Below are 15,304 nucleotides of genomic sequence, written 5' to 3' on the forward strand. Positions count from 1 at the left end.
TAGAACTGTTATGGTGTAAAAATTAGCATTATTTTACATTTTTAAGTAACTCTCAGCACATTCAGATTTTAATGCCAAAAGTATTTCTGTGTGTAACGCTTTCTTACGCACTTGATTCTGTAGTGTTTTCCACGTGCTCCTTATGCGCACTGCTTTAGTAATATCTCATTTTATTTATTATTAAGTTAACCGTATATTTCTCTGTGTTTCCCTGCGGTTTCACTCACTATGGCATCGTACTCAGGGACCCTTGATACTCAGTTTTTTGTACTTATTACTCTGTGACTCCTTTATGTGCCTACGACCCCACTGTTTATTTCCCGTTATCTTGTACTAATGGCCAATGCAAATGCAAAGGATTTAGCCCCTGCCTCATCCTCCTCCTCAGTAGTGTCAGAGTCAGCATCGCGGGCACCTCCAACTTACTCATATGAAATAACTTACGAGGGCAAAATTACAACTTTGATTAACGAATGCACTGCTATCGCAAAACGGAAAAGAAGTAGAAAATTTGTTATTCTGAGACAAGAGAGTATGACTTCTGTCTACTCTTGAGGCACTCAAGAGTCTGGCACTCCACGATGAACTTGCACAGTTCAGTCGATTTTCGCTGATGCTGGAATGAACACGATTAAAGAACCAGCTGTGCACGCAACTAACACCGACGACTGGAGCGCCCTGGACACTTCATCAGCTTTTCCCGTTCCTTGTCCTCAGTACATACAACTGAAAACCTTTGCAGACGTATTACGAGAGTCTAGCAAGCCAAGTTTATAATTATACAGCCGAAGGGCAATATCTCTCAAGCAGACTTGAAAAAGGAACTTCAAAAGAAAGCTCCAATTTCGAAACTTCAGGTGACAGTTGCCAGAATATTGCCTACCAAAAAAGGAGGGCTAGAGGTCTTCTGCAAATCCACAGAGGATGTCAACAGGCTCGAGAAACACCTTTGGATTATGCAAATGTACATGCCGAACTGCATAGAAGGCAGAGAAGAAAACCATGATGTGCCATTCACAACGTACCAGAGTCAGTCACACCCGAGGATATTATCACTGAACTCAGCAGCGCAGCACACGTCTCACACAATGCAATTAGAGCACTCTTTAGGCTCAAGGAGAGAAGGTCTAACAGACTTAAGTGGATCCTTTAACGTTAGCCTTCCAGTTTTGCAGCCATCATTACAGTCAAAAAGGTGTTCACGGGGTGGAATGTGCACACCATCTCAGAATACCTCGGAATACGACGCTGTTTCAAATGTCAACAGCTGGGACATAACCCAAGATGTCTGTAAAAGCAAAAGTAGCTACTGCTCCTTCTGCGGAGACAACCATAGTGTACGAGAATGTCACTCACAGCACTCTATCTGCATCAACTACAGTGACTCAAATCACAGACACGGCTTCAAATATGATTTCAGGCATCCTGCCTACTCACTGCAATGTCTGGAATACCAACGAGCGGCAAGTTACATCTGTAACATCACGGCATATTAATGGACCAGGCCGAGTACCCATTCCTGGTGAAGAAACCGTTTTACCTCAATCAAGTTATGATACGCTCCAAAACTCCCACCCTGCTGCACTGAGCAACGGGAACCTGAATGAGCTGATCATGGATATTGCTGGTGTCAAATTTGTGCAAATAAACTTGCAAAGAGCATGAGCAGCAACGGCCCAACTCACACAATTCGTAATGGAGCATGAAATTGACTTCATACTCATTCAGGAACCTTATCAGCATGGCAATAGAATCATCAACTTCCCACTTTCATGGACAGTAGTCAATGCTACTGACAAACCCAGAGTCGCCACCATTTGCTGCCGCCCAAGATGGTCTCACAATGTAATCAGATGTTCAAGAGACGTAATCGCTATAGCAACTGAAACAATAGGACTGAACCTACTAATTACTAACGTTTATATTCCTCCTATAGCAGACGTGCAAGCCTCACTTGATCAGCAACAAGAAATCCTGAAAGCGTATCCAAAAGCACACCATCTACTAGCGGGCGATTTCAACGCCCAGTCAGAACTGTGGGGTTACTCAGATACTGATGCTCGAGGGCGACAGGTAGAGGACTTCATTGCCTGTGACAATCTCGTCCTGCATAATGTTCCAGGCAGTCAACCCACATATGAAACAATTCACGAACAGGGTTGGCCAGATTTAACCTTAACAACAGCGGCCTTTGCATCAAAATTGCATTCCTGGATGGTTGATGATACCCCGTCTAATTCGAACCATAAATACATTACGTACAGCATAGGACACCATAATAAAAAATTCTCAATCAAGAGGTACAAACTCAAGTGAAGGATGCTAAAGCTCTTCAGCCAAAAGGCCCGCAGTACACTCACACGTGCAGAACAAGATTTAGAACACTGCCACAATACAGATGATGTTGATAACTTCACTAGTATCCTAATTAAAGAGCTTCAGGCCATTTGTGATTCTACTTTCCAGATCAAATCTCCAAAGGTACACTATGTTGCCAACTGGTGGACTAAAAGTCTCAGGACACAAAGGAGTAAGACCCGAGCTCTTCGCAGAAAGATGAAGTCGGAGCATAAATCAGAACGCCGAGAAGAACTAAGTATTATCTACAAAAAAGCACAAGCCCAGTATAAAAAGGCCATTCTAGAAGCCAAGTTGTACAGTTGGAGGGCGTTTTGCACAAACAATAAAAATCCCTATGGAGTATTGCATAAAATCGCAACTAATAAGGTCTTTGCCCCTCCAATTCACAAGGTCTACATAGACGGCACCAATAATCTGCAACCAACAGAGGAGCACAGAAGCACTATCGCAGCAACACTCACCAAGATTCTTGATGCAGTCTTTCAAGACGACAATACATTGGATGCTTCCAATCCAGAACATCCAGCTTATCCTCTACACTCCACAACAGAAGATGACGTGTCATTCACGCAGCCTGAAGTCTGTGCTGTTTTGCGAAATCTACCGAGAAACAAAGCCCCAGGGCCCGATTTGTTAGACTACAACATTGTCAAGGCGATGCATCAGGCAAAACCAACGTTTCTTAAAAATTTTTACAATAAATTGCTCCAAATGCATTATTTTCCCCAAGCCCTTTAAGACAGGGCAAGTTATTCTTTTCCAAAAGAGAGAAAAGGACCCGAACGATCCGGCCTCATTCTGGCCCATCTGTCTCCTGCCTGCCATAAGGAAAATTTATGAGAAACTTTTAGTTCAGAGAATAAAGCACTACTTGGAGATTAAGGGTGAGATCACGGACTCTCAGTATGGTTTTCAAGAGCAGCACTCAACTATCCAAGCTCTTAGTGCCATACAAAAGGGAATCTATGATGCGTATAACTCTAACAACCATGTAGCCGTACTCAGTCTGGATCTGAAAAGTGCATTCGATTCCCTGTGGTGGCCAGCAATCCTGGAAGCACTTCACGATGCTCAGATCCCTGATAATCTGCTGCAGGTGTGCAAAAGTTATCTCTCTGATTGCACTCTTGTAGCAGTGCATGACGGAGGAGTTGTTGAGAGAAACCAGACCAGGGGTTACCCTCAGGGTTCATGTGCAGGTCCTGACCTATGGAATGCAACTTTTAATTCCATTCTCAAAGCACTGTGGCCAACCCACACAAAGGTGATTGATTTTGCTGATGACGCGACATTTATCATCAGAGGCAAATCGAGAGACCAGCTGGAAAGTAACAGTAATGAGACCATAGCGCAATTTGTACGGCTCTGTGAAGGCAAGAAACTCACCATCTCGGAGCAAAAGTCAAAGTATTTGATCGTACACAAACCAGGTCAAACTCTTGCAAGAAATCCAGTTTTGAAACTAAAGGGCCGTACAATCAAACGAACTCGGGAACTAAAACTGCTGGGGCTTATAATCGATGAAAAGCTCTCCTGGCTGCCTCATCTCAGAGCAGTCCGCGCCAGGCACACGCAATTGCAAATACCTTAAAGAGGCTTCAAGGCTCAGACTGGGGCCTTAGACCACATATCCTAAAAATCCTCTATCAGTCCGTCGTGGAAAAAATGGTCCTCTATGGAGCGGCAATCTGGGCAACTCCAGTGAATGAAAGGAAAAGGAAATTGCTCAGTAGTATACAACGCCCCTTGGCTCTGGCTATTACAAAAGGATACTGTACAACATCGACAGCGGCAGCCACAATACTGGCGGGACTTTTGCCATTACATATTAGAGCAGCACAAGAAGCAGCAGTAACGACTCTTCTCCAATTACATCTCTGCACTACTGTTGGAACACTATGCTATGATCCAGAGGAGTATGAAACAAAACGTCTCATAAATGCAACCCATCCTTCACACCATGGAAAAGGGGTTGTAGCACACACCACCTCTCAGCACAGCCTCCATGAAAAAATAAGGCCAGTAAATGTCATCCATTCATCTAACTACGGAAAAGGAGTCTCGGCCCACACATCATGGAAAGATGACTCTGACATAAAGGATCATTATTATGTTTATACGGATGGTTCAAAAGTTGACGGACAAGTAGGCTGTGGCCTTATAGTAACTAAGAACAAGGAAACGCTGATAACATGGAAAGGTCATATGGGACAGAATAATTCAGTTTTCCAGGCTGAAGCAATTGTGATTCGTAAAGCTATCAAGTTAACAAGCCCCCCAGTAAGATCCACTGTTAATATTATTACAGACAGCCTCTCGGTCATATATGCCTTACGAAATCCCAGACATCCTTCTCCTATCATAGCAGAGATTCAGGATACGCTGAAGGAGCGTTCGTCGACAATGAATATCCTCATATCTTGGATAAAGGCACATGCCGGCATTCAAGGTAATGAGGAAGCCGACAGGCTAGCAAAAGAAGCAGCTCACAATATAGATGCACAATGCGTAATTACCAAACTCCCGTGGTCTCACCTTAAAAAAGTGACAAGGACAGCAGCTCAGCACCAGTGGCAATGGGACTCTACCGAACAAAGCAGGAAGACCTATGAATATTACCATAAAGTTTCGCTTGATCGTCTCGAGTCATCCCCACAAATAACAAGATTTGTGACGGAGCATGGGCCTTTCCCCTCCTATTACTATGAGAGAGGAATTGCAAATACCGAAAGTTGTGTCTGTGGAACCATTGGTAAACCAGACCGTTACTTGACCCAATGCCCTCTAACCACACAGTGGCATGTGCAGCTTCCAGAACAGGCAACTTCTCATAAGTGTTATCTGATCAAACAGCCAGCATTTCGCATCAAAATATGCAAGATAATGCAGAAACTGGAGGAATTGGGAACAGATTTGTGTAGTGTGGAGTAGTTCCCTGTCAATCTCTCTTCTCTCTCTCTCTTTTACCTTTAAAAAAAAATTTTTTTTATTTATTATTATTATTATTATTTTTATTTTTATTGTATATATTATGAAACATGTATGTATTACAGCCCACTGTATATATTATGAAACATGTATGTACTATGACCAATGAAAATTATTATGAACTACTATGTATGTATTATGTAACAGGCTCAATATATTATGAATTACGTAACCAAGTATGAACTATGTAAGCCACTATGTATTATGTAACAGGCTCGATATATTATGAAACATGCATGTACTATGGCCAATGAAAATTATTATGAATTATATGTATGTATTATGTAACAGGCTCAATATATTATGAACTATGTAAGCCACTATGTACTATGTAAGCATGTATATGTATGAACTACGTATGTAAGCATGTATATGCATGAACTATGTAAGCAAGTATTATGAAAGATCTATGTATTATGAACTACTTGTATATAAGCATGTACTATGAACTATGTAACTATGTAAGCATATATTATGAACTATGTAACTATGTAAGCATGTATACAGGACCAATGTATGCCCTTATAGGCCCCATGAGGTGTTGCCCCGGATAGTTGCGGAACCTGGAGTAGACCCGAATAGTCTTAGTAAGCCGCACGGGTGTCCAGATTCTGCTCTCAACTCAACTCAACTCTCAGTCTATCACATTTTAATTGAGTGTCCATATTTTAATAGTCTTCGTGAGAAGTATCTTAATAGCTGTGACCTGCCTCTCGACTGTTTAATTGGAAGAGAGGTCAATAACAATTTGTTTCACTACCTGAAGGAAACAGATTTCTATTATTTAATTTGAATTTTTATTTAATTTGAATCCTGAGATTTTATGTTAGAATTTTAATGAATCACATGTTTAGGATTTTATATCTATACTGCATATCTCATTATCTGAATCATGATCAGCATTTTCATTCCACCATTTCATTATCTTTTTACTTGCCTCGTAAAAAGATACTTTTTTTTTCTTTATCTAAAAGCTATAGTTTTTATGTTGAAAAACGAATCCTGCGTTTGGCGCAATATGGCCTCTAGAGCTTTGCGCCATATATCTACTACCACCACCACCAATACCTATATCTCCCCCCCCGTTTTTCTGAGATTTGAATCCAGCTTGAATGATCAACTGTTTTCTGAGATTTGAATTCAGCTTGAATGATCAGCTGTTTTCTAAGATTTGAATCCAGCTTGAATGATCAGCTAACAGCAGTCTTGTTCACTTAGTCCTGATCAATTCTATAGGGTATTTGAAAAAATAGGCTTTGTTTCCCTTAATATTGATTCTAGATATTAATTAATGTTAATATAATATATTGTAGTAGATATAATAGATTGTACTAGATTAATATAATAGATTGTACTAGATCTAGAATATTAATATAATATATTGTACCCTTAATATTGTACTAGATGTGTATTTTGAATTATAACGTTTCTCAAAATATGGCATAGATTATTAAGAAAATAGATTAAACAGAGTGGATAGGATGTTATTTATGTATAAAAGATTACTTTTTCTAGGGCCCTCTTGAAACAAAATTTCCAGTTAGAAAAATGTTATGTTTTAATAAAGTAAATGAAAAAAATCCATATTTCTAAGCTTAAAATTTGCAAGGATATTAAGAGTTTCAGAATGCCAATTACAAAGTTAATGATGACAGAAGTTTTACATAATATAGAAAACAATAATTCTCTAAAATGAGAAAATTTTATTTTATAGGTAGTGGTAGTATAAATCTGTTTCAAAATTACTTGGCAACATATAATGAAAAGTGACCTAACCCAGATAATGTTGGCTAACTGATTTTCTATCATGTATCACTCAACACTCAAGCTGTGCAGCTCTCCTCTCCTCCGATGATTCATTACAGGCCACATGCCTACAGTTTTAAATGCACAGGTGCATGAAAATTTGTCTGATGCGGTGCATTTAACATTCCCATAAATGAAATGTTACGAATGTTTCAATGATAATGGTAGGAAAATTTTTAGGTGATAAGGTTAGCTATTTTCTAATCTTATTCTTGTACAAACTATTTCTAAATTAAGATACAATAACATGCCGAACAGATATTAATTTAGAAGTCGAACAACAAAAATCTGCGTTATATTTTCAAATTTTCACAGGACTAGTTTTGATGGTTTTACCAAACCATCATCCTCAGCTGCAAAAGCGCAAATGAACGAGATAAGATATAATGATTGGATAAGATAAGAAAGCCTGGATAGGAGATAAACTACTGGTGCCATCTGTCGATGAAACTAGAAGGCAAAGATGGATTGGATTAAGGTTGTTAACTAGAACAGAAAGGTTTTTTTTTTTTAAATGTGAAATGCTTCTAGAAAATCCAGTTCATCAATGGAAGATGTTTTTTGAATAATTTTGGCAGCAGGAAAATTGAAAGTATGATTTTCGGACCAACAATGTTGGACAACAGAAAACTGTGTTTCCTTTTTTCTAACACATGCCTCATGTTCTTTAACGTGAAATTTTAAGGCTCTCTGGCCAATGTAAATTAAAGCACAATGACAAGGAATTCTGTAAATACATCAGGAACTCATAGTTTGCTAGAAAATGAAATCTTGCCGGGTTCAATATACGTAGACCCCAAACACCGAGCTTTGTTGGATCACACACAAATTAAAAAGGCAAAGAAAGCCATCTGTGAACTTTCACCAAGAATGAAATTATTATCTGAACAACTGGAGTATTCAAATCAAGACAGACTGCAGACCATGCAACTGAGTCTCTATCATCCTCTTCCACTGATGAATTAGTTTCTGAGAAATATTTGGATAATATTGAAAAGACTAAAGCAAAGTGAATGAATATAAAGAGCCAAGAGCAGTTATCCATAGAAATTCCACTGGCTTTTGAATTTTTAATAATTAGCTGTGCTATATTAAAGTATGTTGAATCTCAAGTGGACATAGAAAGTAAACCACATTCAATTTCTGAAGACTCTGGATTAAAGAAAGAAACAACAACTGGATACAGTTTTGCCTCTGTATTATTGCTTCCATCTGTAAAGAGGTGGAATGGAGCTGTTTTAATGCAATCAATAACTCAAGGTTTATTTTTCATACCCATTTCTTTAATATTTGCAGCCATTTTTGTCCTTATACTTGGCATTTTTTAGTGGTTTCACTATCGGGGAAACATTTTTCTAAATAAAGCTGCAATATAATCCGATGCATTCAGTAGTAGGTTGTGCTCCAGTGAAGAGGTAGAGAACAGGCATTTTGCATAACTTTTCAGACCTTTGTTCCCACAGAAAAATTCGATTTTTCGCTTTTTTCAATAGAACACACCTTGTTTTTTTGTATGCATATGTTAATGTCAAAAGGGACACATCGCGAATATTTTACATTTCCTTGATGAAATAATAGAAGAAAAATCATCTGTGTATGACTTTTGAGAAGTACATGAGTACTTTTCAGACTTGACGAAGACGAAAGATCAACATTTCCTAAAAGCACATTAAACTTACAATGCTCAGTGGCAAGATAAACAAAATAACAAAAGAATGTGTATGTAAAGAAGAAAAGCTTTCCTAGACATAATGTTGTGAAGGATTTGTTCTTTGAAAAAACTTTTTGCAATAATTTAAACTCAGAATTTTCATAGACTTTGTTACTAAAAATAAAAAATTCATTAATTAATCTACCTGCACAGACCATTGATTTGATTTACATTGATAATGAAGGAGGTTAGCATTACAGAGCTTTAAATTCCTGACAAATGGAATCTTCAACACTGGCTCAACAACTATTCCACTCATGGGCAAAAAGATATTAAGACTGGATCTGCTTCAACAATGCTTCGGCAGCTATATCATGTATGTGCAAAAAAGTATTAAGGCTGTATTGGTAGCCCCCCGTAAAGAAAACTTGGAGCATATGTTTCCCTCTGCCATCTGACAGAACCATTCCTGCTTTGGCAAAAATTTTGTTCTTAACATACATGTTCTTTGAAAATAACAACCTCGATCTTGTTTTCCGCCTGTTAGCTAATGTATGCCAGATGACCCACAGTGTGCTTGATAATCAACGGAGAACTTTTTGGGCATGTGTTCTCTCACACACAAAGCAGAAGTGTGCTATAATGTCTCAATGATGAATAAACTTTGGTTTTCTTTTATATGTAATCTAGACCAAAACTAAGCATTTAAAAAAAATCCTTTTTTTGGATGCAAGTAACGAATATTAAGAGAAATTTTAAGAATAATAGAAAATCAGGCTGGTGGTAATACGATCAGAAATGGAGAGTCTCAAACCTAAATCAAGAGAGTTGGCAATTTTGTAATAATATTTTAATGCTTATATTTTGTTTACTTTCAAAGAAATCATAGACTGCATTGAAACTTTACTTTCATGAATTTATCAATGCTCACAAGCATATAAAGATATGTACAAGGGAAATTACACAGCTCAATATTTTATATACAAATAAGTTATGGTTACTTGTCTACATTATAAAACATATGTATACATTTAAATTAAAAAGAAAATAAATTTAAAAAAATGAAAATTATTGGTTTGGGGGGATACTGGTTTAGACTTAATTTACTACACCAATTCCGTTACACAGGATTTCAGATATATGATGTTTTATTAAAATGGGTTTTATTGTAATTGAAATTTTGTATCTAAAATTCATACATTTTATTTTAGAACATCAAATTTGTTGCCACCTTCTACAAATACTCTATATATGATTTTCATTTTGCATGAATAAGTTAATTTCTGATAAAATGATTGATATTAATGCAACTGTATATGGAAAAATATAGTTTCTTAATACATTATGGATTAACAGAGTTTGAAATAAAACAACATTACTTTGTTTTCCTACATTTCATTGATCAAAATATTAAGACTTGTACTTTATGAATTAATTTGATATAATATGTATATTTATGATTATTCTTGCTACATTTTAAAAATATAAGATGTATTTGCATGGATATACAATGCATTAATATTTTGTCATAAATGCTTTTCACCATACAAATATACTTAATACTTTTATAAAAGCAATGAAGAAAAAGATGTACTGAATGATAAAAATAATTCCTTACTAACCTATTTCAGGTTTCATCATGTTATAGTATACTCTCCAGACTGTATCTAATGACATATTACTGTCCAAATAAATAGCCCCTGCCACGGATTCAAAAATATCACCCAAAGCTTTAGGAACTTCTACATCTTCCATTTCTTCACATTCATCTTCCTCAAGATAATACGCTTGCTATGAAAATAAAATGCATATGACTTACATTTAAAGAGTTAAATTTTTTAATTAAAAATTTGATACTAGGGATGCAAGTAAATGATTTCTGATTTAAACAGTCTCTAATAAACACAGGTCTTAATTTTACACAACCAACTGATTGATAAATTTAAAATACAATCAAAAGTCGTTAATCCGGACTCGTCGTGACTTCGGATTATCGATTTTTTCGGATCATAGATCATCACTTTAAATCTCGTAAGATGGCATGCAGAAATTCTAAAATTAAAAATATGAAACCGTAATTTATGAAATAAAGAACAATGATGATCTAAAGGGTATCAAAATTTACAAAAAAAAAAAAAAAAAAAAAAAAAAAAGCTTAATATTTATTTGTTTACTTTATTAAACATTTCTTTCAATGTAAGTTGTTTAAGTTGCTTCGTTTTTTATGTGATAATACTTTCTCTTTAATTCTATAAACAGACATAATTTCTTGTTCAGTTACAAAGTTCCGCTGTTCAAGCCCCGTAATTGCTGTGCCGAGAATACCGACTAACTTCTCAATCGAAATTTTTTCGTTTTCACTAACCTCTCTGTCACCTTCTTCATGTCTTTATCCATTTTTTGCGGCAATTCCACTTTTTGTTTGATGGACATTGAAACGTACTTTCGTTTTGTAGATCCTTCGGGAGCTCCAGCATCGGAAATTCTATTTGACATAATCGAAAGTTCATGTTTACTTTTATAAAATTGCTTTTACAGTCTGAAAAAAGTAGTAAGCCATATCCTGTTCGAAAATTAAGGAACAACGCAATCATCAACATTAACTGAAATAGATAATTAGATAATTTTAGCTCATACCGTCTGTTATACATTAAACGTGCACGCGTTAATGCCTATGTGCATGTGTCAACGCGGCGCATGCGCAGAAAGTTTTTAGCTTTGAGGTCCGGATTATAGATCATTCCGGATTATTTGTGTCCGAATTAACGACTTTTGACTGTATCATATTTATAATGTCTGACAAAATGAAAATTTGGTAATGACTGCAGACAAAGAACCTGAATTTATGCATAGAAATTTCCACGTGAAGCATCATCATATGAGAATTTACTAACTGCTTTAAATCTTAACCAAGGAAACCAAATTCTATTAACTTGTTTTTAAATTTTAAATAAATATATATTTCTGCTAGCCAAATAAAAATGACAAACATATCAGAAAGAAAAATATTAATTTTATACAATAAAATAAGTCCACCTTTCTTTGCGAGTAAAAGAAATCTCTCTCTCCCTCTCTCACACACACACATATATGTATGTATATGCACATATGTCATATATATATCTTTATACATCTCATATATACATATATGTATGTTAAATAAGAAAAGAGACTCAGATATTTTTCTTCTGTACGTTTATGTTATTTTTTGAGTTATATAATTTGTGAAGGGGAATTTTTTTAATAATAATGTTAAAATGTTAAAATGCTAATAATGTTAAAAAATAAAACAGTTTCCAAATAACAAGAGAATCACTCCTTTCTTTTTTACATGCATACAGCACAAAGTCTGAAATCCATATGCTCAATATTCAGATCTCTGGATGACTATCAATTACTTTTTTTAAAAGTCTAGGAGTTGAGATTATGATACTAAAAAAAGCGAGGGGGTGGAATGTTTTGTAAAAGCATTTTTTTTCATGAATGGATTTTCAGATGTTACTTTCAGATACTAGCTGGGTAGGGAATCACATCATGGCCAATGACAATACACTGATTGATAATAAAAATTAGGAAAAGTAACAACCTTGCATATGGCGTAGATTTTAATCAAGACTCTATCGATTTTGAGCTCAAACAAGTACAGGTCCTTCTTCATCAGGTGCAAAGAAATCCGCAATGAAGCGATAGCCATGATCGCATTTATAACCAAAAGGAGTAAATTGAACGAGAAGCTAGTGCCATCTGTTGGCAGAAATAATAATGAAAATTGAAAAACTAAGTTTATAGAATTTTAAGAGTGTTAAGATGGGCTGGATTGGAATTAAAACCATTAACTAAACAATATAAAACTTTGAAAATGTGAAAAGCTCCAATTCACCAGTAGAAGAAGTTTTACGGATAATTTTTGCAGAGCCAAAATGAAAACTGTGATCAAATTTCCAACTTTGGATTAACTATCGACAACTTGTTAATGTTGCCTTTTCATACACAAGATTCGTGTTCCTCGATACAAAATTTTAATGATCATTTAGTTTAGCCAATATATTTCAAACCTCACCAACAAGATATGCTATAAACTCCCCAAGAATAAAAGTCAAAAATGGAATCTTAAAAATTGAAATTTTGGAGCATCCATGCAACTGTCAGAAGGATCAAATGGAAGCATGACAAGGTTATTCATGTTATTTTTAACAGAAGAATGTCTTCTTAGATGGCAAGAGGAAAATGCTTTAAAGGCTCTATCAATGACCACAGGAGAAAATCCTCAGTCAACTATTCTGAAATACTTAAGTTCATTAGGAAGCAAGGATTCTGAGGAACAAACTTTGAACCCACAAAAAAAAAAAAAAAAAAAAAAAAAAAACACTATTAAAAAAATTTTTTTTTTTCTTTGTTTAGCCAGGTAACATGACTTCATATAGAGAGGCAAACAAACAGATAAGTATTAATTTAGAAGTTAAACAACAAAAATCAGCGTTATATTTCAAATTTTCATAGGACTAGTTTCGATGGTTTTACCGAACCATCATCATCAGCTGCAAAAGCGCAAATGAACGAAGTAATATATAATGATAAGATAAGAAAGCCGGGACAGAAGATAAGCTACTGGCGCCATCTGTTGATAAAACCAGAACTAAAACCAGGGTTCATAGCCACATTTTAGTTAAAAAAATAAGCACCTATAAGCAGTTTTCAAGCACATATTAAGGGAAAAAAATAAGCACCTGTCTAATGACATTATACACAACTGCATAACCTTGAAAGAAAAATAAGACTTGTAATTTAAAATATGAGAAATTCAGTATTTATTAAGAGAGAATGAGCATTACTTAGCCATGGAAAACAATTATATACTTTTTTTAAAATTTTAAATAACAGTTCAATTTACAGAACTAGTTTACAATGAGAGAAAAAAAAAACTATGCAGAACTAAACTATATTACAAGATTTAATGATGAAATTTCAGTTCAAAATAGAGGAAATAAATAATAATGAGGCATACTTATTCTATTCGCTTGGAACTTAATAATAAATACAATTTATTTTTCCACTCATATTGATATTTAACTAATTTAAATCTAAATTCTGAACATTGTCTAAATTTTCATCGTATATCAGTTTTCCCTTAACAGATATTGCAAGCAAAGTAATTTAAGTGAAAAAGAGGAACATTTCTGAAATCAGAAGACAGAAATTTGCTTCATGCAGTCATCCTTTAACAGTAAAAGCTTAACTAGCCACATACTTAAAAATTGGAGAATATTCGGACAGTCGAGCATATCTTGAAAAAGAGGAGCGGAGGGGGGGGGTAGACTGTAGCCGTTCTTTAGATTTTTTTCGCTAAATAAATCCTTTTGACATTTCGATATATGCATCATATAAAAACAAACCAACGGAACAGAAAAATATTCTGCTTTGCAAGCACAGTAAAACTCTTTTAAGTGTTCATAAACAAATCTCGGACCCAACAAAATATCGCAAACGTGATTGCGCAATACGTGCGCTGTAATTCTTCCCTACATGATATTACGCAATCGGAATCAACAGCTGCAGGTATTCGTAGAATAAAGAACTAACTAACTAAGGAAAAGAAAGAGACCTACCAATCTGGGGTGTTTTTCATTTAAATTTTGAACAGACTGCGTTAAATTTCCGGAATAGAATCATTCTTCGCTTGGGTTGGTAGACCGCAGAACTTTTAGTCCTATTCAATCCAGATTGGAAAGTGACCAAAATTAAAAAAAAAAAAAAAAAAAAAAAGAAGAAGAAGAAGAAGAAGAAGAAGAAGAAAAGGGTTCGTTGCTTGTTTTGCAGCGAACTGTAACAGTTTCAATATTCGAGATTTTGTGAAGAAAGGGAAAAACTTCCCAACCTTCATACTGTATAATGTACTGGCCAAAAAAATGAAATTATTTCGACTATTTGATTACTTACCCTTTACTTAAGCCATTCCGAATATTATTCCTTAGAAAGCTAATCTGTGTTAAAACACAACCATTTTTGGAAGTTTACTATACTTCAGCAGTTACTGCAACTATGTTATTATAAACATTCATACACATACTCATAATATAAGCATAACGATCATAATAAACACGAATATGAACTGACCAAGCGGAACGAGAATGCAAATTATTAAGATCTTGATAGAAATTCAAACGTGTGTAGTATTTGGGTGGGAGGAAAAGAATGCCGAATGTACCGGAATTTTCTACTGCTTTCGAAATTCTTTGACCAATGGAACGACGGGCACCTGTCTGTACTGTCCGTGCACACCAAATGTTATGTTAATGCAAAGAAAGGGGGAAAAGCTATTTCCGGGAGTATGATTCACCATCTGACATTCCATATTAGGAAGAAAAGTTGTTTATTTAGTTTCGGCTTAGGTACGGGAAGAAATTGCGCGTTCATTTAAAAAAAAAAGGACTCAAAGCAAAAAATAAGCACTAAAAACAACAACAACAACAACAACAAAAAAAAAAAATAAGGGCTTTA

At 35.4% G+C, this 15,304-nt stretch overlaps 1 protein-coding gene across 2 annotated transcripts in view; it reads right to left on the minus strand.

Moving 5' to 3' along the window:
* Dcr-1 (Endoribonuclease Dcr-1) overlaps positions 1-15,304 on the minus strand; it is a 169,519-nt gene that overhangs the window by 14,696 nt on the left and 139,519 nt on the right. For both annotated transcript variants that reach the window (XM_085820689.1, XM_085820688.1), the window contains exon 13: positions 10,429-10,597. In XM_085820689.1, the coding sequence (XP_085676815.1) occupies positions 10,429-10,597 (169 nt within the window). The remainder of the gene's footprint in view (positions 1-10,428; positions 10,598-15,304) is intronic.

The sequence above is a fragment of the Stegodyphus dumicola genome, chromosome 7, assembly GCF_044657685.1.
Source record: "Stegodyphus dumicola isolate Sdum_Otavi_A_Nest chromosome 7, ASM4465768v1".
Classification (NCBI taxonomy): domain Eukaryota; kingdom Metazoa; phylum Arthropoda; class Arachnida; order Araneae; family Eresidae; genus Stegodyphus; species Stegodyphus dumicola.